This window comes from Podarcis filfolensis (genome assembly GCF_964270895.1).
Source record: "Podarcis filfolensis genome assembly, chromosome: 3".
NCBI lineage: Eukaryota > Metazoa > Chordata > Lepidosauria > Squamata > Lacertidae > Podarcis > Podarcis filfolensis.
This window is the reverse complement of record NC_139606.1, coordinates 1323816-1350921: the sequence shown is the minus strand read 5'-3', so window position 1 is coordinate 1350921 and position 27106 is coordinate 1323816. Positions and strand designations below refer to the sequence as shown.

The window sequence follows — 27106 nt, the reverse complement described above, 5'->3', positions numbered from 1 at the left end:
CCATCCCTTAGTTTGAGTCACATGCTCATGCCAAATTAATTTCATGGGTTATTCTGATTAGAAAATAGAGAGGCAGCCTTTTTGTGCAAGAGGGAGGCTGATAGTAGGATTTATGTCAGCTCAATTAACAGGGTCAGATGAATTTTTGCCATTATGAGTTTTGCTGTTCAGATAATACTTTTCTGCTAGCACTGAATGGCAATGCTTTTTGGAGTCTATCTTTAGACTCCTACCTCTGAGATTCTCGGCATCTTCTATACTGTGTTGCTGGAGGAAATCATTAGTTCACAGATTAGATTATAAATGCTTATTGGAATGCTGTAAAGGATCTTTGAGATGAATGCAACAGAGTTACAAATGTTTCATTCTGCAAAGTCAGTGGAAAGTTGCTTTTGCATCCACACGTAGTGTCACTTTAGATTTAAAATTGAGCTGATTCCACAAAAATTGATCTTTTGAGTATACTGTACTCCACAGCAACTTGATCAGAATGGTATAGCTAGGTTGTCAATGTAACCCAGAAAATGCTTCTTGGGGTCTCAGGCTCTCTCTGGACATCCCCACCTGCCCCCCAACGACTCTTTACTTCTGACACACCAACCAAGTCTTTTTACGTCCACTGAAGAGGAATTCACCAGGACTGCAAAAGGCAGTCTCTAAAGCAGACAGACACACCTGGCAACTTTTAGCTTCCCATTGGTGGCAAAATTTAGAGCATGCTTGCCCCTTTAATTAATACTCTTGCGGAGTATGTCAGGGAATACCTTTATTTTAGAAAGTGTAGGAAAAGCTGTGTTTTCCAGCTGGATATGCAGGGCCAGGACAGAAGCGTGGGGAAATGAGGCTGCTGGCTTGCCAGCCAAGGAAGCCTGCCAAAAGATCCCTGTGACTCAGAGACAGGAAACAATACAGAAACTTGGCCTCCACATTCCTTCCAGTTGTGCTCACTCTGTTCTTTGTTCAAGGATTGCAACATCCATTAAGCCCATTAGCAGAACCTCCAGCGACACAAAATATTTCTGGTTTCCTTGCCATGATTAGCAGCACAAGGAATGTGTAACTGCTCAAACCAAATTCAACTAGTTTAAGGCGAAAAAGGTATTTGGTGTTTTTAATGGATACCTGAACTCATTCATGGTTGAAGATGTAGAAAGACTTCAAGGCACGGCAGAAACATTTCCCAAAGGATCTAAAGCAGCTTGGTAAGTGAGTACAGAATTGCAGTCTCAAGACTGGACAAGTGGGGGGGGGACACAGGACACTTACTCATTCAAATCCCAGCCACTGCATTGAGAACTCTGTTTTCAAGGTATCCAACAAAGGATGGCGGTTAAGACAGAAACATCATCACATAGCAAACACCTATTTATTAATAAATTAGTATACCAGAAGGCAAGTTTCTTTCAACGTCATCCTCTCCTCCCCCCCCCCATGCAAGGTAGGACATTCCACCTTGCAACATCCTCTCCAAAGTAAGCATTACCATGGACTGGTTTATTACTGGCATAGTAGTTGCAAATATAATAGAGGCAGACTTCTTACAATGCAGCATTTTTAATAAAAAGTGATGTCTGTGTGGAGGGGGGAAATGCAAAGACCAAGTGAGGTATTTGAAACCTATTGGCCACATCCGTATAGATTTTTTAAAAAAACACACACACAAAAAGACAAAAATTTGAAGCACAAATCAATAAGTCTTGTAGAATGAGAAATGTGGCCCTGCCAGGGTTCTTGTTTACCTTCCAGAGTCCAGCTCCAGGTGCTACTCCAAAAATGACCCAAATTACCAAGCCCACTGAAATCCTAAAATGGCAAGGCAAAGTACTCCTCTTGAGTTGAGTGGACAGAATTACATTCATCTGCAGGCCAAAATGTCATTATCTTGAAGGCTGGAGAAATTACATGTAACATGTTTTGGAGGAGTCGCCCACCAATATCTGCTTTGTCCACTTGGAAACCATACAAGGAGCTCGTAAAACATCAACAATTGGAATCATCCAGCAGTACAGGTGCTTTTTCTTTATAACGTCTTAAGAAAAGCTGATCAAACTGACAACTGTTTTTCACATAAGCCTCCAGTTATGAGCAGGGCAGTAAATGAGAATTAAAAATACCTGCCATGAGAAAAAATATATATATTTCAAGTTGGAGTTAAAAAAACCCACACATAAAACATCAAAAGAAGAACAAAAAACACTCCTAATTGATGATGAGATTAGAAGTAGATGAAGCCAGTCCAAATTCAACAGATAAAATTGAAAATAATATCTGTGGTTGTTGTTTTTAAGTGGTTAGAATGACAGGTTAAAATGTTGTAATTAAGAGGGGGAAACAAGACCTTTTAATTCAGATAATAAACATGAAAGGGTGCACATTGCCCCTCCCTCCTCCGGCAAGGAAGAAAAAAGCAAAACCTAGAAGAAAATACTGGCCACAAGTTCTACAAAATATCCTGCCGGCATGTTGACTTTAACAGGCGCCAAGCGAGCGCAAGTAGCAGCCAGAATATGTGTGCAGCGTGCAATCATTTGGTGAGCCAGTCTAGAGCAAATCAGGCAGGTGGCTATAGACCGAATCCAGGAGAGTCTGGCTTGCTTCCTGGCTCTTGACACCAGCAATTTCGAAAAGCCTGTCCAGCTTATCTTCTGCCTGTGGGATCTCTTCAATGGCATGCAGCTCTTCTGGGTTCAGTATGTGAAGCATGTCGTCAAAGATGGGCTGCAGGTCACAGGGGTCCAAGCGCACCTGTCGCAGCACAGTATCCTTCTTTTCTGTGGAAAGAAAGAGGGCGTTTTGCTATTAACCCAGGATTTGCCAAAAGTCCCTTGGCCACAGCAACCTCTGCAGCTGCAAACTGAAGCCTCAACACAGAGCCAAACTATAAGTTACACTCCTGAGGTTGGATCCAGGCTCTCAGTGTGCTTAGAGCAGACACTGTTTAATCAAAGGAAATTCTACTATACTATTAAGACTGTCATATTTCTCTTTACACCTGCTTTCTGCCTAGCCAGAAATCTGTGTGTAACAGAGACTGCAGCAACAGATGAGCTTAATGTTTTGAAAAATGGAGACCACCCACTTCTTGCTTATCCCAGAGTCCTAAGGGCAGCCTGATAGCTGCAAGTACCTAACAGAGACTAAGGATGAAACAGTAAAAACTCCAACGGCACAACCAAGCAGAACTGAATGGAAAGACACCTCCACTTCATCCCAAACCCCTCCAGCCTGGAATAACAAGGGTTTGCACTGCTCTGTAAGTCTGGATCCAACCCAACAGGGAAATCTGCATTCTTGCAGCAAATCAGCCCACCCCATCCCTAAACCTGCTATGCAAATGCTGCTCATTATTCCATCCATATCTGGTTCATGTGGAATCCGCTTCCTGCCCACTTAAGGGCCTGTTTGCAATACCCTGGGCTTCTTATTTCTATCCTGTTTTCCTATCAGCTCAGATTCCAGCATTTTTGGGCTAAGGTTCTTCCAAACCCCTCTATCATGGTAGCTCAGCATCCTCTTGCCTGGCTTATGGAAAATGGTACCCCAGATGACCCACCTGGGCCATACAGGTTTGTTAGGATAAAGTAGTGGGAGGGAATTGTGTATGTTCCCTTAGCACCTTGAGCAATGACAGGAAAAATTGGAACTAATAATTGCAGTTATTTTAAAATGTTTGGCATGGCATAAAATCAACAACAAAGCTGCTTTGTAGATAACTTCTTTGTAGATAACTTGCCGTATGGGTGATAATCATCAAAAGGAATGTTTAGAAACACACACTGCTGTATTTTGGGCAACAAAATCTAAGTCTGCATTCCTAATATGTTACTGTTGTTCCATTTACTTTGAAGTCTGACAAAAAACACTAAAGCATGAGATGAGATCTCAGACTGGCAAAATTCAGTACCTTTGGTAATAAAGGAGCCTGTTCGGCTCAGAGCAGAGCAGCCACTGGAGGTTGAATCACAACGCAGAAGCGGTTCTGACTCATCCACAAAAAAGCACTTGTTCTTCTCCAAGGGAGATGGGTCCACGGGGATAATGGCTGCATCTGGCTTTGGAGCTGGGCTAGGACTTAGAGGAGCAGGATTTGCAGGAAGAGCCGATTTGTCAACTTCAAGCTGAAAGACAAGGACGCAAAATGCATTGGACATGAGGAGTCAGCAGTATTGCATCTCTGCAGTGCAAGAGGTCACACCCTGCAGGGCTGAGAAGAACCATCAGCCAATCCACTTCTAGGAGAACTTAAAACAACCTGCTTGCAGAGAATTATTCGGCATTAACATGAAAAGCTTATTAGCTAAAGAAATTCTCCACTCCACAACTGAGTGTGGGGCCAATAAAAGGAGCAGGACATTGCCAATCTTTCCTGTACCTTTTTTTTTGGGGGGGGGTGTTGTTGTTCATTCAGGGGCAGAAAAAATGCAATGATTGATCCTCATGAAGCAGTTGCAGCAACAGGGCTGACTTCAGAGCACACACACAAGATGAGTCAGTGCAGGTTCTCCCTCACTCAGGTTTAAAATCACAGGCCAATAAATGCTGGTTTTGAGCAGGAGTGGAGAACCCTTCTGGGCTGGGGGGCCAGGTCATTCTCTGCACCCCACGGTCTAACTTTCACAGCTGGGTGGAACAACCTTAAGGAGAACCCCTTGCAAAGCTTCCCTGCTGAGCCTGCGGGGTGAGGGGCTCGGGGCCGGACTCTGCAAGGGCTTCTTGCCACTCCGCCAGACTAAGGGAGGGAGCAACAGACAACCCTCTGCTTTCTGAAGCTCCCTTCCTGTTGCCTTGTCTGTTGCTGCTGCCTGAGGCAGTTGCTTGACCCTCTTCAGGAGGGCAAAAGCTCTGGTTTCATTGCACTATGAAACTGCATGCCATCTTATAGTAGTTTATAACAATTACTTTTGAATGTACAGTTACTCATTTGGGTTTCCGTTAAACACTAAAACTAATAAATGGCTTTGAGGCATCAGTAACTTGCACAAAAGTGCCTGTGTTGAATAGTAAGAAGAGGCTGCCCTTTCCCCAAGAAGATACAGTCGTACCTTGGTTGTCAAACGCCCTGGAACTCGGACATTTTGGTTCCCGAACACTGTAAACCCAGAAGTGATTTTCCGGTTTGAGAATGTTCTTTTGGAACCTGAACGTCCAATGGGGCTTTTAAAGTAATATACTTTTAAGTGAATTTTTAAAGAAGTGGACACAGTAAAAGTGGGGGGGGGGGGTAAGCAAAACTGAATTATTTAACCACTAGATGGACAAAGAGCCTCTTAGGACCCTCTGTGCATGCCAGCATCCTGCCTAATGCTCTGACATCAAGAGCAAGTCTATTGCAGCCGGGGCTGAACGCTGACTCACCCACAGAGCCTTGCTTTAAAGGGGGGGGGGGAGGGTTCCCAAGAACAAAAGGAGAATAAACACATGCACACACAGAGTGCTCAGCTAGCCAATTCAATTCTCAATTTGAACAAAGCAGCATTCATGTAAAAATGTCTTAAAACTCAAGTGAACTCAGCTGAGCACGTGCAGGTTCCACATGCAAAAACAGAGAAGCAGAAACAAGTTTCCTACACAGCAGCTGTTTGGGCTTTGATATTTGGTAGCTTATATGATTGGTAGCTCCGTCCTCTTCTCTTCTTCCCCCTCTGAATGAGCGCCCTTGTGCATGGTTTTGTGCTTGAGCACACGTAATGGAGGCTAGGAGGCAGCAGAATGAGGTGGACCAGATCGCAGGAGGGGCTCATCCTATTGGAAATTCCCTTTGTGGGTAGGAAATTAGCATGCTAAAGAAGGTGCTAGGCTACAATGTCTTTACGTGTTACAGAATACAGAACACTGTGCGAGAGAGAAGACATGCTCAGAGACAATGCCAAAGGCAGAAGCTAAAATGTTCCTGCGCCCGCATGTACCTCCAGCCATGCAACCAGAGATGTTTTTAATGGAAGGTGTTGGGGACAATGGATGTCGGCATCAGATATGTGCTTTGCTTCTGAGCTACGGCCTGTACATATATTTGAATATGGCAAGGAAAGAGAATTAATAGGAATTAGAATTGTATTAAAGCAAGAAGAAAAGCCACTTGCTCAGGCTCAATCATGATCAAAGCCTTAAAAATGCATTTCCGCCAAATAGCTACTGCCTTCCTCGCTGGAAATAGGAACGCACAAGCAACTGAACTGCGCAGCCCAAAAGGGTCCATTTATTTGCCAGTGTTCAAACGAAACAGTCACACAAAGTTCAAGGACTGCTCCCAAAGCCCAGTACAGTGGTACCTCTGGTTACAAACTTAATTCCTTCCGGAGGTCCGTTCTCAACCTGAAACCATTTTTAACCTGAGGCACCACTTTAGCTAATGGGGCCTCCCGTTGACGCTGGAGCATGATTTCTGTTCTCATCCTGAAGCAAAGTTCTTAACCCGAGGTACTATTTCTGGGTTAGCGGAGTCTGTAACCTGAGGTGTTTGTAACCCGAGGTACCACTGTATTCTGCTGCCTGTCCCTTCCCTAAGCTCCAGGAACTGCCACGGGGCAGGGAAGAGAGCAGCAGGTCTCCTTAGCAGATACTGGTGGAGCGCCTTTTCCTGCCAGGACCACGAGTCACAGAGCCCCAGGTGGAAATTAACATTATCCACGTCATTTCCACTGGGGAGAATGACATTTGAGCCCCGGGTTGCATCCCCAGGAGAAAACTCTGCTCTACTTGGGCTCAGGGAGTATCTGCCCGCCTCTGTTCCATTCCCCAGGGTCAGTAGAAGGGCCTTTCAGTGGTGGGACTCACTGGACCAAGGTGATGCCTTCCATAGTTCTAGTTACAGGTAGGTAGCTGTGTTGGTCTGCCGTAGTCGAAACAAAATAAAAAAATTCCGTCCAGTAGCACCTTAGAGACCAACTAAGTTTGTTCTTGGTATGAGCTTTTGTGTATCTGAAGAAGTGTGCATGCACACGAAAGCTCATACCAATAACAAACTTAGTTGGTCTCTAAGGTGCTACTGGACGGAATTTTTTTTATTTTGGACCAAGGTGAGCACAGGACTTGCTTGCCTCCCTCCAGCTCACAAGCATTCCGTCAAGGGTGCTAGGTCTCGCAAACATCCAAATACTTACTGCTTTGCTAACTAGAGATAGCTTGCTACTTTTTTGATCAACCCAACATTCGTAGCTGTGGCATTCCTGGCAGTTTAAGTCAAGAGAGATTAATATTGCTAACCACCAGTAAAAAGGCCTGAATACATGGCCCAAACACGAGACACAAAATGAGTAAATATTCCACAGTCGGAATCATCAATATACAGAAGTCATTGCTGTTAAACTGAGAAGGTTTAACGGCAATAAAAACACATTCTGAGCCGTTCGTTCAAGCAGTCGGCCCAATCTCCACTGGGCCCAGAAGCAGGTTCCTAAACTGCTTCTCAGCCCTGTGGCTTCCCTAAATTGCAGCATGGAGCATCTGGGCCCCAGAGCTTCCTGGTCCTTCCCAAAGAAAGGGCTGCCTCTGTGCAATGCGGCTGACTGGGCCTGCGTCAGGAGCAGCTGGCACTGGCAGGGAAGGGAGCTACAGAAGGAAACGGGAAATGAAAAGGGGTCATAGGAGGACAGAAGAGGACGCCCAGGAGAGCAGATACTGTTACCCTCAGTTACTCAAGGCAATTAGCTCCCATGACTGCTAATAAAATATCTCCATGAACCCAGTATAATCCACCACAACTCTCCAGACTCTGTGTGTCTCCTTCTAGGCAGCCTTCAGGCTAAACAGTCAGATCCCAGTCATGCAATTCTCTGCTAAAATCCTGTATTTTAAAAATATGTTTATTTATGTATTTATTAAATTTGTACACCACACTTTATCCATAGATCTCAGGGCAGTTCACAACATAAAAAATACGAGATAAAAAACACAAAACACATAATAAAAAATGCGAACAAAAACAAACCCATACCCCCATGAGAGGCGCCTGGACATGTTTTGCCTATGCTAATCTTGTACCAAGGTCTCGTCTGGACATGTTTGCCAAGGTTGAACTAGTGTAACCTCTGTCGACCCCTCCCCTTTTGTGACATGTCAGTGATGTAAAGATGATGTATCAATGATGCTGTATGAACTGTATTCTGGGATATTGTCGGAAGTTTTAAAAGTCAATGTTGCCCCATGCTCGGGGTTCCTTACTCCTGTGGGGACCTGCTGAGCAACAATAAAGATCATGATCTACTGACCACTGTTTGGCTAGAATTTCCTTCTTTTACTGACTGCATGGACCCGTGGGGGACTTGTACCCCGACAAGCTGGGCTGTTGAGTAGTCTCTCACCCCAGAACTTTTCCTTATCAGCGCCAACACCAAAATGGTAGATGTCTAGTCTGCCAGAATTTCTCCCAGGGGCATACTTGAGCCCTTCCTTTATTTTCACCAGAGGTGGGTGGATTCTGTAGCCAAAGAGCAGATTAGAAGCTCAAATTTCCAACCACATGCAGAGCTGGAGAAGTGAAACGATCAAGCGGGACTCAACTCGCTTCCATTCAAATCTCGCATTTGTCACAAACCCAGTACAGTGGTGCCCCGCAAGACGAATGCCTCGCAAAACGGAAAACGCACAAGACGAAAGGGTTTTTCGGTTTTTGCGTCGCTTCGCAAGACGATTTTCCCTATGGGCTTGCTTCGCAAGATGAAACGTCTTGCGAGTTCTTGCGAGTTTGTTTCCTTTTTCTTAAAGCCGCTAAGCTGTTAATAGCCGCTAAGCCGTTAATAGCCACTAAGCCGCTAATAGCCGCTAAGCCGTTAACAGCCATGCTTCGCATGACGAAAAAACCGCAAGACGAAGAGACTCGTGGAACGGATTAATTTCGTCTTGCGAGGCACCACTGTAGATGGTCTTGGGCCAGTCACTATTCTTTCAGCCTCAGTCCACATGGTAATCCTGCTGGCCTACCTTACAAGGTTGTGGCCAGGTGAGATAAAGAGCTTTGTAAATGGAAAGTGTTGTATTAATTATAGCACCTGCATAACAACTACAGCCAGCTTGCCCAGTAGCCAAGGTGACTATGGCCCAGATCAGATGCATACTAAACCGTGGTTTGTAATGCAGACAAATCTCACAGAAATATTACATGTGGGTGTTTTAAAAAAAGAAAGGTTCAACAATTTCCAAGACCCTGCTATTTACAATTCCCCGCTCACACCATCATGTCTACAGGTGAAACTTGGAAAATTAGAATATAATGGAAAAGTTCATTTATTTCAGTAATTCAACTTAAAAGGTGAAACTAATATATGAGATAGACTCATGACACGCAAAGCGAGATATGTCAAGCCTTTATTTGTTATAATTGTGATGATCATGGCGTACAGCTGATGAAAACCCCAAATTAACAATCTCAGAAAATTAGAATATTAAATGAAATCAGCAAAACAAGGACTGCAAATAGAGCAATATTGGACCTCTGAGAAGTAGAAGCATGCATATGTACTCAGTACTTGGTTTGGGCCCCTTTTGCATCAATTACTGCCTCAATCCAGCGTGGCATGGATGCGATCAGCCTGTGCTTCATGAAGTCCAGGGTCAACGCAGCCGTCTACCAGGAGATTTTGGAGCACTATGTGCTTCCTTCCACAGACAAGCTTTATGGAGACGCTGACTTCATTTTTCAACAGGACTTTGGCACCTGCCCACACTGCCAAAAGTACCAAAACCTGGTTCGATGCCCATGGGATTACTGTGCTTGATTGGCCAGCAAACTCGCCTGACCTGAACCCCATAGAGAATCTATGGGGCATTGCTGAGAGAAAGATGAGAGACATGAGACCAAGAAAGCAGAAGAGCTGAAGGCTGCTATTGAAGCTTCCTGGTCTTTCATAACACCTCAGCAGTGCCATAGGCTGATAGCATCCATGCCACGCCGCATTGAGGCAGTAATTGATGCAAAAGGGGCCCAAACCAAGTACTGAGTACATATGCATGCTTCTACTTCTCAGACGTCCAATATTGCTCTATTTGCAGCCCTTGTTTTGCTGATTTCATTTAATATTCTAATTTTCTGAGATTGTTAATTTGGGGTTTTCATCAGCTGTACGCCATGATCATCACAATTATAACAAATAAAGGCTTGACATATCTCGCTTTGCATGTCATGAGTCTATCTCATATATTAGTTTCACCTTTTAAGTTGAATTACTGAAATAAATGAACTTTTCCATTATATTCTAATTTTCCAAGTTTCACCTGTATATACACATGCTAAAACTTCATGATTTGATGAAGCGGACTGCAGTTCGGGAAGCTTCTGCTGCACCAAATGTGTTAAGTCATTCGGATGCCACAAGACTTTGAAATGTCCCAGTTTCACCATGATTGCTTCAATTCATTGTCTTGTGCATTTGTAGAAATTGACTTTTCATGGAAATAGACTACAATTGAATATTTTCTGCAAAAGAGAATCTCTTTGCATAATTTCTTGAGTCTTTTCCAAAACTGCATTTGTCCTCAACTAAATTCCCTTCCCTTTCCTAATAGGGCAAGCTCAAGAAGATAGTGTATAGTTTAAGTTTCCAGAAACAGTCACTTTGCATTACAGATATCCAAAACTGCACCTGCTAGCTGCTAAATCCCACCAGAACCACTGACACACACACACACACACACACACACACACAGAGAGAGAGAGAGAGAGAGAGAGAGAGAGAGAGAGAGAGAGAGAGGGGCTACTTGTGAGGTTGTGCTGCCTTTGGTGATCCAGATTTCACAGAAGTCTAGAAGGCTAATCCTGCTTTAACCTACATTGCATCATCGATGCCTCTGAGAACAAGCCTGGCTGGAGATGCTATCTGAAGAGCCAGTGCAACTGTGTTCATTGTAAAATGCACCTCAAATCTGAAAAGCACTTTGTCCTTGAAGGAACATTTTTCTACAGCCAGGCCATACAGATGTGGATTGGGCCAGCTGTGTTATAGAAGGATACTTTGCGTCCTAAGCAGGAATTCTCTGGGTTCCAATAACACTGAAAAATAAAAGGGAAAGTGCTCCATATTTGCCAGAGTAATACCTTTCTTTTTATGTTTTTTAAGACTTAGATTTCTGGACAATTTTAATGACCAATAATCATTTGCAGGTATTACTGATCCATTCAGTTTTTATTGTTATACGTTCATCAAGCTCAATGGAGACTGCAACATGCTTTGCCCAGCTTAGACAACTGCCACCTTCTTAGCTGAATATTTCTTGTAGATAAGAACATTGAACAAATGTGATGGATTAAGGGAGGGGCCCATCTAACCCCCAGCTTCCTGTTTTCACAGTGGCCAACCAGCTACCTATGAGATGCACAGAAGCACAACAGCATTCTCTCCAGCTGTGACTCCCAGTAACTGGTACAGGCAAGTTGCCATTTACGTGAGTTCAAGGCACACACAACTGCACACACATGCAGAAGTGGGCCTTAAAAGCAGCAAAAGTGGTCCTAAAAGAACACGAAAATTGCAAAAATGGCGCAAAAACAGGCGACTTTGCACTGACATTTGAGGCCAAATTCCACAACAATCACGCCCTCCATTCTACCAGGTTTTGATTTTGCCCACTTTATGCTGTCCTCTAGAACCAGTGTCCACACAACTAAATTTTACTCAGAGCAGAAATGAGGGTCTGGTTTGGAACAAATCTCCCTTTGGGATGAAGATAAAATTTAAATGGAGGGGAGTAGATCTAGGAATTCTGAGTGTGGGAGCACAGAATAGCAAGGCAGCGAGGCCAATGAAGTGCACAAGTGCCAAAGTCACTGGATATATGTCTTTATTCCCTAACACCTGGAGCGTTCAAATCAAGATGTATGAACTGGAATGCTTGCGTCCCAGCCTTGCGTCCCAGCGTCCCAGTCTGAGCGCCACCAGTGCTTGAGACAGAGAAGATGCAAATTCCTTGACTAAGGAAGATGTGGGGGAAATTGCTTTCATGGAAAATGGAATAAAATAAACTGGCATTTTCCCACTAAGCTGATGCTACTGCTTGAACTGGAGAAATACTGTGAAAGACATATTTGCAAGTGTCTGAAGTTATCATAACCAAAGGGACACCTTCCATGGGTTCACTTTTCGTGGCGAGCTTCCAAGGGAAAGACCTTGCTGTACTTCCCTGAAGCTATTAAGATGTGTGTGGAAGTGACTGAAAAGACTTAAGTACAGCTTACTAAAGAGATTAATGACCCAATTCCATTACTTTCTAGCATAAGCCACAACTTGCTCTGCTGGTAATTGATGAATGCAGAGCTGTAAAAAAAACCCTTCCAACTTCCCAGCTGTCACAGCTGCCTAAGAAAAACATGTCCAATTTTTTGCTACTGCTTGGGAACTTATATTTTCTCGGGCATCTTGTTCTCCTACTTAGCCGGCTTCCTTTCTCTTCTGATCATTGCACCACTTCCTTTAGAAGGTAGTATGATATTAATTACCTAAAGGGATTCTCCTAGTGTGACATCCTAGTGTGTCTGTTTAGGACACAGAATGTACAAAGGAAAGGAACTAAGAGCATAATCTGGCAAAAATGGAGTACACTTAGTTCCCACTCATTTTATGGGGAGACTGGAGAACATTCTTAACTCTGCCATTGCTAAGATAAATAAAACTGTGCTGCAAATTTTTAGGGGCATAACTATTTTGCCAACACAAACATGCTTTGCCAGCACATGCATCATCACATAAAGAGTTCCACCAATTTTGCTGGACTTCTATCAACCAAATGGCCAGGATACCCTTCTGCAGGGAAAGCAACAAGGAAAAATGAACAAGAGGTCCAGATACATATTTCAGTTTCTTATGACCAACCTTCAGGATGGGTTCCAGGTTTCAGGGGGCCTTGGCATTATATTTATGGCCAGCACAGAGGAAGGCCTCCCTTCCTCTCCCAAACTACAAGAGACTAGCCTTTTTAGCAGGCTGGTAAAAAGTCTAGTAAAATTGAATGCAGATTTCCAAAAAATAGCAAGGAGAGACAAGAAGGCCTTCTTAAATGAGCAATGCAAAGAAATAGAGGAAAACAATAGAATGGGAAAAACCAGAGATCTGTTCAAGAAAATTGGAGATATGAAAGGAACATTTTGTACAAAGATTACCATAATAAAAGACAAAAGTGGAAAGGACCTAACAGAAGCAGAAGACATCAAGAAGAGGTGGCAAGAATACACAGAGGAACTATACCAGAAAGAAATGGATGTCTCGTACACCCCAGTTAGTGTGGTTGCTGACCTTGAGCCAGACATCCTGGAAAGTGAAGTCAAATGGGCCTTAGAAAGCACTGCAAATAACAAGGCCAGTGGAAGTGATGGTATTCCAGCTGAACTATTTAAAATTTTAAAAGATGAAGCTGTTAAGGTGCTACACTCAATATGCCAGCAAGTTTGGAAGACTCAGCAGTGGCCAGAGGGTTGGAAAAAATCAGTCTACATCCCAATCCCAAAGAAGGGCAGTGCCAAAGAATGCTCCAACTACCGCACAATTGCACTCATTTCACATGCTAGCAAGGTTATGCTTAAAATTCCACGAGGCAGGCTTAAGCAGTATGTGGACCGAGAACTCCCAGAAGTGCAAACTGGATTTCGAAGGGGCAGAGGAACCAGAGACCAAATTGCAAACATGCGCTGGATTATGGAGAAAGCTAGAGAGTTCCAGAAAGACATCTACTTCTGCTTCATTGACTATGCAAAAGCCTTTGACTGTGTCGACCACAGCAAACTATGGCAAGTTCTTAAAGAAATGGGAGTGCCTGATAACCTCATCTGTCTCCTGAGAAATCTCTATGTGGGACAAGAAGCTACAGTTAGAACTGGATATGGAACAACTGATTGGTTCAAAATTGGGAAAGGAGTACGGCAAGGCTGTATATTGTCTCCCTGCTTATTTAACTTATATGCAGAATTCATCATGCGAAAGGCTGGGCTGGATGAATCCCTAGCCGGAATTAAGATTGCTGGAAGAAATATCAACAACCTCAGATATGCAGATGACACAACATTGATGGCAGAAAGTAAGGAGGAATTAAAGAACCTTTCAATGAGGGTGAAAGAGGAGAGGGCAAAATTTGGTCTGAAGCACAACATCAAAAAAATGATCATGGCCACTGGGCCCATCACCCCCTGTCAAATAGAAGGGGAAGAAATGGAGGCAGTGAGAGATTTTACTTTCTTGGGCTCCATGATCACTGCAGATGGTGACAGCAGCCACGAAATTAAAAGATGCCTGCTCCTTGGGAGAAAGGCGATGGCAAACCTAGACAGCATCTTAAAAAGCAGAGACATCACCTTGCCAACAAAGGTCCGTATAGTTAAAGCCATGGCTTTCCCAGTAGTGATGTATGGAAGTGAGAGCTGGACCATAAAGAAGGCTGATCGCCGAAGAATTGATGCTTTTGAATTATGGTGCTGGAGGAGACTCTTGAGAGTCCCATGGACTGCAAGGAGATCAAACCTCTCCATTCTGAAGGAAATCAGCCCTGAGTGCTCACTGGAAGGACAGATCCTGAAGCTGAGGCTCCAATACTTTGGCCACCTCATGAGAAGAGAAGACTCCCTGGAAAAGACCCTGATGTTGGGAAAGATTGAGGGCACAAGAAGAAGGGGACAACAGAAGATGAGATGGTTGGATAGTGTTCTCGTAGCTACAAACGTGAGTCTGACCAAACTGCGGGAGGCAGTGGAAGACAGGAGTGCCTGGCCTGCTCTGGTCCAGGGGGTCATGAAGAGTCGGACACCACTAAACGACCAAACAACAACAACAAAAAGTCTTCAGGAGTCGGAGTTTGCTGCTGGTTGGTGGCCCGGTTCCTGTGTACCCGTTGGTGGTTTCCACATGTTATATCACATAGAACAGTGGTTTTCAACCCCTGTGCAGTGGCACCCTGGGGTGCCTTGCATGATGGTTAGGGGTGCCTTGGGCAGAACTGCCCTCTGGCCCTGTTTCCTTCCTTCCCTCCCTCCTCTGATGCCCTCTTGCGTCTCTGCCTCCCAAAGGCTTCCACAGCTGCATGTTGCAGCAGCCTTGGCTACAGGCTCCTCTGGGAGGCACCTCAAGAGATTCGGGGCGGCAGCAGTGGCTGCCCAAAAGAATCCCAAGGAGAGGTGAGAGGAGAGGAGGCTGAGGGAACACTCCACAAGGAAGGGTGTTTGAAAAAGAGTGAGGGGCTGCCAGTGCTGCAGGCAAGGGGTGACCTAACTGGGCTCCTGAACCCCACGGGGGTCCCGCAGAAAGAAGGTCGTTGGTCAAGTGAGCCGTGGACCCAAGAAAGTTGAAACCCTCTGACACAGAATGAAAGCTTTCAGAAGGGTGGGGCGCAGGGAAGCCCCCATAATGCTCTTGACTGGTCCCAGCTTGAACAGGAGCATTCCTGTTGGGGGATTTGTCACACTGCAGCATTTTGTTGCAAGCATCCATAGGGATGCAGCTGGCACTGTGGGTTAAACCACTGAGCCTAGGGCTTGCCGATCAGAAGGTCGGCAGTTCGAATCCCCATGACGGGGTGAGCTCCCGTTGCTCGGTCCTTGCTCCTGCCGACCTAGCAGTTTGAAAGCACAAAGTGCAAGTAGATAAATAGGTACCACTTCAGCGGGAAGGTAAACAGCATTTCCGTGCGCTGCTCTGGTTCGCCAGAAGTGGCTTAGTCATGCTGGCCACATGACCTGGAAGCTGTACGCCGGCTCCCTCGGCCAGTAAAGCGAGATGAGTGCCACAACCCCAGAGTCGTCCACGACTGGACCTAATGGTCAGGGGTCCCTTTACCTTTAATACCAAACTTCGGTGGTTGGGAAGCAAAGCAAAGCAAAACCACCCAAAACAAGTCAGTCATTTCTGCATACTTAGGGCCCTTTCCCCCTCCTCCCATATACACAGAAACGTATTAGTTTGCAAACAAGAACCTGAACAGCCTGACAGTACCAATATTCCAGGACTTATGAAACATTGAGAGTGTCAGTTAAAAAGGGAGGGGAAGAATTAGGGATTATTAAGTCTATTTGAACCCCTAACAACTTACAGTATCCTGGCGATGGGGACAAGGGTCTGGGAACACAAAGAGCCACCCAGCCAGCCAGATGCACTCAAGGGGACTGCTTTCCTTTCCTTCAGTTTTATGGCATTCATGCAATAATAGTTTTTAGAAGCCCAATTTATGCAGGAAAAATGTCATGCAAATCTGCTGACTGTACATGTACTGTAAGCAAAACACTAGGAGGCTGTTATGAAACACCGCTGGCTTTCTGCCAAAGAGTCAGTCAGTCCTGTACACACTTGATGTTCTTGGACAAACGGCTGCTATGGAGAAGGGCTGTAGCTCGGCAGCAGAGCACCTGCTCGGCATGCAGAAGAAGGTCCCTCTTGGCAGGGCTGGGATTATCCCCTCTGAAACCCCAGAGAGCCGATGCCAGCCCAGTATTGAGAGAGATGAACCAGCAGCCGAGCTCAGCAAAAGGCCGTTTCTCCTGTCCCCATGTACTGCACAGAGTGGTTTTTAAACATGCCACACTCAAATGAACAGTGTCCAGGATTTTGCACTGGGACAATGGAATGCAAAATCCAGATCAGACGATGATGACTTCTTATCGGATATCCTACTGGAGCAGGAATGGATACTAACAGAATACTGAACACAACAACCCAGGACTGATTTTCTGTCACCTCCAAGACTGTATGCAAAACTGTTATCAAACTTCTGCACCACAAATTCTGCAACTGGCTTGAATTGGGCAAATCTACACACTTCCTCATTTTACCTCATTTATTCTCTTTCCGGTAGTCATAGGGATGAGCCAAGGAATTAATTACACACAAGGCACTGAAGCCCCACCATCTGCCCCATGGAAACTACAGTGGAACCTCGGGTTACAAACGCTTCAGGTTACAGACTCCGCTAACCCAGAAATAGTACCTCGGGTTAAGAACTTTGCTTCAGGATGAGAACAGAAATCGTGTGGCGGCACTGGGAGGCCCCATTAACTAAAGTGGTACCTCAGGTTAGAAACAGTTTCAGGTTGAGAACGGACCTCCGGAACGAATTCAGTTCTTAACTCGAGGTACCACTGTATTCCTTTCACTTTGGAGACTTCATCGGGCATGGGTGAGGCACTGAGCAATAGTCAATGTCAGCCATGTTCACAGTAAGCCCATTGAAATCAATGGACTTAAGTGAATTACTTTAAGTACTCAGACTATGACTTGGCTGGATATCACCCACTGAAAATGTACATTTGCAACCAGAAAAGCCAATGAAAGCCATGACCAAGACCACACCTTGTAAGGGTACGTTGCAACCTCTGGCTCCCTTGCAAAGCCCAACAAGCCCTGTGCTTCGAACTGTGAACCACCTGTTTCAAATCCATATGTTTTTTCTAAGAAGCAGTAGGAATTTGTTGTCTGAATTTACTTGCTTTACACTTCACCCCATTCCTTTGTCATAGAAGGGACATAGTTGGAGGAGACCGTGAGGGTCATCTAGTCCAACCCTCTGCAATGCAGGAATCTCAGCCAAAGCATCCCTCCCTCACAGATGGCCAACCAACCTCTGCTTAAACACCTCCAAGGTAGGAGAGCCCAGCACCTCACAAGACAGTCCATTTTCCTCGTGTGTCTAGGTCTTTTCACACTGCTAGCCTGAGGGCAGGGACTTTGTTCATCATACTGATATGTAAGCTGTTCTGTGAAGCTTTGAATGAACGAAGGAATGAATTCTTAAGATACAAGTTGAAGTCTGCACCCACTACCACATTCTGCAGTTCCTTTGAGTTCCCACAGAAACATAACAGACAAAGAATCATATTCATGATATGATTTTAAGTAGGGTGATGTTGCATTAAGCTTTTAGACACAAATATTTGATGCAAGAACTCATCTAGCACAGAACACAGAGACAACAGCTGTATGTGGCACAGTTAAGAAGAGGTTAGAGAAAAATGCTTAGCTTTCTGCTGCTTAAAATTAGAACAGGAACTGCAGCGCATAACATGGTGAGACAAAGGTATTCATTATTTAAAACAATGAATCAGAAGCCAAGCTTGGTGCACAGATGACTCTGCTCAGGTTACAGCTGAGAATCTTGCACCCACAAGAATGAAGCCTAGGAGAGCAAATTTCAGATAACACAAAACAGACTTGAGGAGTCACTCATGCAGCACCCTGTTCGTAAAAAAACTGCCCCACTGAAAGGAACACAATAACACACAAAACTTTTTGATATACCATGATCTATTGCAAAGTATATTTACTAGGGAAAACACGAACAAGAACAAAAGCTCAATGTTGTCAGAAAAGCACATAATTGCGTTAGTCAGGTCTTTCTTCAGAGAGAAGATTTCCAGCAAAAAGGAAACATGAATGCCCATAAGTAATAATAATAAAAATAATGATAAATAATATATTATTTATACCCCACCCATCAGTTGGGCGGCTCCCAACTGAATGTTAAAAACACAATACAGCATTAAACAGCCTTCAGATGTCTTTTAAAAGTAAGATAGTTGATTATTTCCTTGACATCTGATGGGAGGGCATTTCACAGGGCGGGAGCCACCACCGAGAAGGCCCTCTGCCTGGTTTCCTGTAACTTGGCTTCTTGCAGTGAGGGAACCGCCAGAAGGCCCTTGGAGCTGGACCTCAGTGTCTGGGCTGAACAAGGAGGGTGGAGAAGCTCCTTCAGGTATTCAGGACCCAGGCCATTTAGGGCTTTAAAGGTCAGCACCAACACTTTGAATTGTGCTCAGAAACATGCTTGGAAAAGTATAATACAGTTTAAAAATAAAAGGCAGAGGCAAACCTGATTTAAACAAATGTGTAGAAAATCACCTGCTGCTGACTTGGCATTATGAAATGGTGCACTCTCTGTGGTATAATCAGGATCTCCGTAATACTGAGAGATTGCTGGAAGATAGTGGTAAAGTCCCACTTTGCTACTTAACTATAGGATTGACACTGGCCAATTGTTTCAGAAAGCAACTTTAAACTACATTATGCACTGCTTAATTGGTAGGTACTAGTGTCATTTCAGGGCTCCCAACTGCTTACAGAAGCATGGAGTGAAACAAGGAACAAGGAAACAAGGGGAAAGGGGAATTCTTCTGCTAGCTCCCTGTATTTTGCTGTACAATTCCTGCTTGACAGCTGTAACCAATACCAGGATGCCTGAAGGAGGCGAAGGTCTGGTCCAAGGGGGGATAGAACACAAGGGTTCCGTTATTATCTATCGGCACAGCCACCTCTCAAAACGGGAAGTATGATCTCCTCCAGGTTCCATGAATTCATGGTACACAAAAAAGTGGAGCTCCATCAGATCGTTGAGGAAAATCTTTCAGGCCATAAGAAACTGGCAACATTTTGCCAGGAATGTAAAGATATGAGTTAAGATTCCTGCATTGCAGGGGACCGGACCAGATGACCACCAGTCTTCCTTCCAGTTCTACAAGTCTATGGTGCTATGAAGGTAGTTAAACCCTACAAAGGGCTATCCTGTTTGTAGGCCTCAAAATCAGCAGCAGGGACCGAGCCTTAATTCACTAATGCTGCAGCTCTAATTCCACTTACCTGAAAGGAAGTCCCATTGAATCCAATAGGTCTTACCTCTGAGCTGACATGGTCAGGATTGTGCTGGGCGTGAGCTAACAGAGCCAAGCATTACATGTGTATCTTACCTGTGTCGTGTCTTCCATTAAGCCCCTGATCTTCTCCACCACATCCGTGCGCCGGTGCTGACGGAGAGCACTGATCAGCTGGGCAAGGCTGGCTTCAGAGCCCCTGACGGTCCAGTGCTGTAAAGCTGCGTAGGCCCTCTCGTGGTCTGCAGAATAGCTGCTGGTGAAAGCAGCCACCTCCCGCTCGCTTGCATTGCACAGGAACTGGTAGATCTCCTTCCACTGGCTTCCAACTTGGGCTGCCACCAGCTTCAGAATATCAATGCCTGTTTGACGGGTGATAAACCAAAAGAAAATTGAATTTTGCTTAGTATTCCCAGGGGTCATCGTTGCATATTCGGACCAAGCAACAAGGTCCCTCACAGCGATATTTCAAAAGCTTTTTTGTAGTCTACTGGTTAATATTTCTTCTGAACCAGAAGGTTCACTGAGAGGCAAACACCAAAGCTCTTGCTTTCTTAATAGTTGAGGGTGCCACCTTAAGTCCTCCAAAAATGTGCCAAGTTGGGGATCCTATGAGTAGCCCTGATCATTGCCTCATGCAGTTATGGCGATGCCACTTTGGTTCACCTAAATTTGAAGGGTTTAAAAAAATGGGTATTGTTGCTTGTGCTTCTGCAATTCCCATACTGTAGAGATGGGCAGACTTTGGACTTTCAGGATCTACTTTGTTTTTTACTAGAACCCCAAGTTGTATCCACTGGAGTCTGGCAGTGGTGAGTTGGGCCCATGGGGAGCAACATTCCCCCATGACTGAAAAGATAATAATAGGAAGAGTTTTGGGATTTGAAAAGGATGGATGACCTGGACCACCTCTGGAGAAAGCTTAGTAGAAACTGTCTCACTTATCTATCCATACAGAACCGCAGGGCTCTACAGACATCCAGAAGGTACCTTTCCCCATTTCCCTCTATGTGAAGTTCCAGAGGAGAGAACATGAGGAAAATACCTCTTGCAACCTGTGGATCCAGCTTACTTTGGGCCTCAACATCCCTTTCCCATATGCCCTAAGTGGTGGGAGGGCTCCTTTAATTTGTCTTCATTGCCAAAGGCTGCCAGCCAATTGTCTTCTGCTTCTGCTTCCCGTTGGCAATGGAGCAAAGGACAAGGAGACTTGTTTGTTGCCACCAGGAGCATGGAAGCCATGCACCACATAGAAGAATTTGAAGCTGAAAGACCAAGATATATATTAAATTGAGGAGGACTGAAGATGATAGCCATGATTTCCTTTCCACCTTCAACACTTGGTTACAACTCAAATGTATTTTAGAATTACTCTGGCATTTATGCTGATGCCAAATTCTGAGAGACTGCACAGCCAACTCACTAGTATAAGGAAATAAAACTTTCCTTTTATTGCAAGCAGTGACCTTTCTATTCAAAGAGCAGCTTTAAAACAAAACTCAGGGACCAGGTACCTTGTTTAGTACTGATGGAGAGATGAAAAATACAAACGCAACATATGAGCTGAAGTCCCAGCATGATAAGGCATTTTGGCTGCAAGTCTCTCAGAACACAGCTGTGAAATGTGCCCCCATTGCAAACTGGCTGCACAGAAAGCACCTCTGCAGTTTCAGAATGGAGTTCTTGATCAAGCAAGCCAACAGGCCATTAGAGCCTCTTCTGGCTCATCAGTCTTCCCTTCCTCAGGCAGACAGCCTTGTCCATGGCCCAGGGGGGTTGCCCTCCCACTGCCCCTGTAGGACATTGCAGCGGTCCTTTGGAAGATCTTTGGATCTGAGGAATGCTGTGTTTGTCAGTGCGTCTATCAAGTGGGGGTGATCCACCTCCATTCGCCCTGCCAATCTGCTACCATCAGTAGAATTCAGTGGGTTCGAGAAGAGTTCCCTTAACAGTATTGAAAGAATCTCTTAAGGGAACTCTTGCCAAACTCACTGAATTCCACCGACTGCAAGAATCTTCTGACAGTGGAAAACAAACAGCTTTATTGCAGCATGACATTTTGTAGTACAGAGTACTCACAGATGCATGCAGTGAGCTCCAGTCCATAAACTTATGCCACAATAAATCTACTACTCCTTAAAATGATTGTTTTCTCCGCAGTCTAACAACTCCCTGGAATATATATCACAGCAATCTTTACAGTACTTTGGAAAGTTAGGCAGACTCTCACATCAAGGGGGTGTAAGACTGTGGCCTGCCTCAAGTCACCTTGTGAGTTCATGATAGTGCTGAGACTTGAAGCAGGGGGAATGCCAGCTGATAAATAATTGCTCTTATTCACTATATTACGTTAGGCTTTCAACAAGCTTGAGACTTCCTCACTACAGAGTCTAACACCAGCCCAACTCAAGCCAGTACCTCTGAGCACGCGTGGAGTGCCTTTCTCTAACAAAAAGCTAACTAGGCTCAGCACACAATAACCCAAACATGGACAGAAAACAACGCCACATCATAAACACAAATCACCTGGAAGAGCTTGTGAGGAGGACTGAGAGGGGGGCAAGGGGAGCAGGACAAAGGCAATTTAAAGCTGCAAGGTAGTTTTGAGTATTTGCAGACTGCCATTCTCATTGAACAGATATTGCAGATCGGCTTTCCCCTTATCCCCAAATCGCAGCAGTTGGCAAAGTCACAAATCCCGAGCTTTCATTTTTATGTACGTGAACTAAGTCTCATTAGACTGGGTGGTATTTACTTGGGAAAAAATATTAAAATGATCATTTTGTAGGATATAAACATTTTCTATGCTACTGCTTTCCATGAGATTATAGGCTTATGGATCAACTAAACCAAGGTTATGGATCTTAAAAAATAATAATAATCACATATGCTCCAATTAATTTCCTCCTTTATCTAAACCCTCCCTGTTTTCTTTTCCATTTAATTTCCATGATTCCATCCTCCTTTCCTGTGCTGGCTTCAGTCCCCCCCCTTTTTTGGGGGGGGGGTGCTTGGGAAAGATGCCCTCTGTCCCCCTGCTCATGAACACCCTACCTCATTGCCCCCTGTCAGCCCTGCCCAGTCCAGCTTTCTCCTTCAGGGCTCAACTTGCATAGTTTGCCTAGAAGGGGCAAATTTATTACTAGAAGAAAAAGATAACAAATTGAAACTGAAAAAATATGAGGAAGTAAAACATCACCAAACAGGGTGGATTCAGTACCACCATCAGAACACTGTTCGGAAGTGTTCAGAACAGATAACAAAAAAGGTTTTGCAAGAGAAATTCGAATATAGGACAAAGAATTGTTACAAAATAGGACAAAGGTAATCTCAAAAATGTATGAAACTTTACTAGAGTGGGAGGTGAAGGATGAACAAGTAAAAGAGGTAATGATTAAATGGGCAATGGACATAGGCAAACCTATTCAGTTATCATCATGGGGGAAATTATGGAAAGAGAATTGAAGATTTGCAGCTTGTGAGACGATAAAGGAAAATTTGTTAAAGATGTTTTATAGATGGTATTTAACACCACGCAAAATATTTAAAATGTATAAAACAAAATCTAAATTCTGCTGGAGGTGCAGTCAAGCAGCAGGGACGCTCCTACATATGTGGTGGACCTGTGATAAAATTAAGAACTTCTGGGATTTGGTATATGAGGAGTTGAAGAAAATATTTAAATAAACTTTCGTAAAAAAACAACCCAGAAGCTTTTCTATTGGGAATATTAGATTCAGATATCACTGGGGAAAACACAAAAATATTCCTGTACGCAACATCTGCGGCAAGAATCTTAATTGCCAAAAATTGGAAAAACAAGTCAGACCAACAAAAAAAGAATGGCAAGAAAAATTATGTGATTACTTTGAGTTGGCTAGAATGACAGATGCAGTTAGGGGTCGGTCTAAACAAAAATTTCAAAAGGAATGGGGAAAATAGAGATTATCTTAAAAAGCAGTGTCCTCAAATTAATACGTGGACTTGTTTTGATTAACTTTTGCAAAACAAATTAAGCTGTAAAAGTCTAAAATAGAAAGAAAAGTAGGAGAAAACGAAATGAGAAGGAAACAGTTTATTAAATATGAAAGTAGACGCGGGTGGCACTGTGGGTTAAACCAGAGCCTAGGACCTGCCGATCAGAAAGTCGGCGGTTCGAATCCCCGCAACGGGGTGAGCTCCCGTTGCTCAGTCCCAGCTCCTGCCAACCTAGCAGTTCGAAAGCACGAAGTGCAAGTAGATAAATAGGTACCGCTCCAGCAGGAAGGCAAACGGCATTTCTGTGCGTTGCTCTGGTTTTAAACCCACGTTGAGGACAAAGGAAGTCAATTAGAAGAAAGCAAGAAGTGAAATATGGTGATATGTTTATTATTTGTTTAGTATTTGTGTCTATATTCGTACTTGCATTTGTACAGTATTTTCTTTTTAAGTTTATTCTTTTAGTGTCGTGTGTGTTTGTGTTGCAACAATAACATTTATTTTTAAAAAAGAAGAAGGGGCAAATTAAGGGCAAAGGGATCAATTAAGAGCAACAGACTGAAACAACTAGGAAAGGCAGCCCTTTCTGGCAGCGTGCGTCACAGTGACCGGTTTTGCTAAGAGTGGCTTCGGTTTGGTTCCCTGCCTCCTGGGGAGGAGTGAGGCATCAAGCAAGCAAAGGCTAACAGGCAGGCTCCCGCCCCAGGATACTTGCATAGCGCCATTAAGCATTAGCCAGCTTGGAGGCAGCTATCGGCAAATTCCAGAGAAAGAACGCACTGGCAGGGTGACTCAGGTGAAGACCCTATAAGTTGCTTGAAAATCTATATTCCAGGAACTAGGCAGTTCATGTTAAACAAGGAGCCTCCCCTAGAGTGAAGTGAAGGCAGCATCTATGTTTGTTTAAAAAGAAAAAGAAAAGAGTACAGCCTCTAGAGAAGCATTTCAAGTTGAGGAAGATGCAGTCAGCAGCCCACTTTCATGTAATCACTTGGAAAAGCTGTGTGTTCCCATTTGCCAAAAGTAACTGGAGGCGGAGAGAAGAGCCTTGGCTTTATGAATGAATGCAGAATTCCCTATTCAGGTTTAATGCCAGAGGTGGGGGGTGAAGCTGCAAGTGGGCCTGCCAAAGGGGGCACAAAAGTGTGCTAGACTAAAACTAATGGCAATGGTGGGGTATCACAGGGGGGAAAAGGCCAGGAGCAAAGCTTCTCTCTCTCTCTGGAGCTCCTGCTGCAAATATATAAAAGCGGTGGAAGTCTTAAAACCATCTGTGATGTATAATCACTGATTCTGTATTTAAGTTTTGTAGCAGAATATATTTTTGAGGAAGATTAAACCTAAAATTGTGGCATAGTTTAATGGAGGGCTGGCTAACCTTTCCTGACCCAAGAGCTAAATTTTACTTTTGCCAGCACTGCAGGGTACAATGCACACAGCTGGGGTAGCCAGAAATGGGGGCAACCACCCCCCACAAGCCAAATAAGCCCTCTCTCTTCAGCCAACTGTGCAAGTCCCAGTTGCACAGCAGGCACTGGGCTCTGCTCACCCCAGCACAGCCTACTTTATTTCTTTTTCCTGGGAAGGGGGCAGATTGGGTCCCTGAACTGGGGCTTAGCCATCTCTGAAGACAGTAATTCAAAGTAGTCCTGAGGACTCTCCACAACCTTGAGCATATTTCTATTCTGCTGAATAAGAAAACTAACTTGGAAGCCTGCATACATTTTTCAGCTGACTGATCCATCAACAGTATTATGATAGCCATTCTGGGCTTTCTCACTTTATTCTCTGCTGAAGACAATGGAAATGTTATGCATTTACCGTATTTTTCGCCCTATAAGACGCACTTTTCCCCCTCCAAAAATGAAGGGGAAATGTGTGTGCGTCCTATGGGGCGACTGCAGGCTTTCGCTGAAGCCTGGAGAGCGAGGGGGGTCAGTGCGCACCAACCCCTCTCGCTCTCCAGGCTTCAGGAAGCTATCCGCTAGCTGTGGGAGACCCAGCTCTCCCACGGCTAGCGGAGACCTTGCCAGCACCCAGAAGCTTGGGGTGCGCTGAGCTCCGCAGGCCCCAAGCTTCGGGATTAGCGCAGTGCTCCGCTAGCCCTGGGAGAGCCGCGCGGCTCTCCCACGGCTAGCGGAGACCTTGCCGGCACCTAGAAGCTTGGGGCGCGCTGAGCTCAGCAGCTTAGCACAGCGCACCTGGGGGGGAAATAAAAATTTTTCCCCTTTATTTCCCCCCCAAAAAACTAGGTGCGTCCTATGGGCCGGTGCGTCCTATGGGGCGAAAAATACGGTATACTAGTATCCTTATAGGAACTATTTGAAGAACCGTGCCTTAAGTAATGCAAGAATACACCTGGCACATACACAGGCAGATAAGCCAGCAAACACGCAAGAGAAATGGACCACATCAGCATTTGCGTTAACCTGCTGAGCCATTTTGAGATAATTGCCACATCACAGAGACTCAGGAGTTAATAGCAAACAGCTTTTACGAATACAAAGTTCGTCAAGGCACGCCATTCCACTTCAATAGTGCTTTAAGTTTAGGATCAAACCAGAGGCAACTTTTAAGCTGCTGTTTCGGAATGGCCGTGCTTCTTTCCAAAAAGTAGCCATGGGAGATTCCAATCTCTAGTTCTGGGGCAGGTGGAGGTGGGAAAGATCCTATCCCCATCGCTTGTTTTCCTACTCCAAGCTGCCATCCCATCTTGTCACAAAGCTGTTTTTCCCCAACTGAAAAATGCCAGCTTCAATAGCATGGTCTTTAATGTGCTGCAAAACTCTTGTTTTAAGTTAAACAGGATGAACAATTTCAGTTATGAACAGAATTCTCTAGGTTTCATTTGTGGAATTTGCTCGACATCACTCACCATGTCCATTGCAGTAGTAGATCCATTTCTCCCTGTTCTGAGTCAGAGTGGAAGATTTTCTCAAAACGGACTTTTCGACAATGGCACTGGGATCCTGCCGTGGTCCTTTCTTTAGAGTTCGCGAACTTTTACGGACACTGCACACAACGATCACCACCAGCACAAGCAGCAGCAGCAGCACGATCATCCAGGGCAGGTGCTCATTGATATCAAAATGCCTGTGGGCGGCCTGCCTTGGAGAGCCTCTCTTGGGGGGGTTGTAGGGAATGCTGGATTTCACACTGCCACTCATTTCCAGCGCTGGCTGTATTTTCAGGATGGGAGGGGCGTGCTTATGGTAATAGGTTTGCTGGTGATTCATAGGCGTAGCATATCCCACATCAGTCACGTTGACAACTACAGTCTCATTCTTTGAAGTCCCATTGTAGCTGTTGGTTGGCTCCACCATGTCAACGGACACATTTGGGGTAGGGGTGGCAGAAAAATTGGAAACCGAAGCGTTCACACCTGAAAAACAAATGCGATGTTAGAGCAGCAGGTATATAACCTACCCACTCTTGCTGTAGCTCTGGCCCAAATGCCCTTTAAGTACAATTGATTCCTAGAGGACTTACAAAGGGGGTTCTCATTTATGTTATGTGAGGGCAAACAAATATACACATAACAGCATCCACAGGAAGAATTGGGTGGAAGCAGCAAGTTGAACC

The 27106-nt window shown here is 44.6% G+C and overlaps 1 protein-coding gene across 1 annotated transcript in view; it reads right to left on the bottom strand.

Moving 5' to 3' along the window:
• Positions 1-1347: 1347 nt before the first annotated feature.
• The window catches only part of TNFRSF21 (TNF receptor superfamily member 21), a 37689-nt gene continuing 11930 nt past the window's right edge, over positions 1348-27106 (bottom strand). Inside the window, exons 3-6 of the mRNA XM_083606539.1 lie at positions 26400-26906; positions 19643-19908; positions 3905-4118; positions 1348-2771 (exon numbers count right to left, since the gene is read on the bottom strand). Of these exons, the coding sequence (XP_083462665.1) occupies positions 2542-2771; positions 3905-4118; positions 19643-19908; positions 26400-26906 (1217 nt within the window). The 3' untranslated portion in view covers positions 1348-2541. The remainder of the gene's footprint in view (positions 2772-3904; positions 4119-19642; positions 19909-26399; positions 26907-27106) is intronic.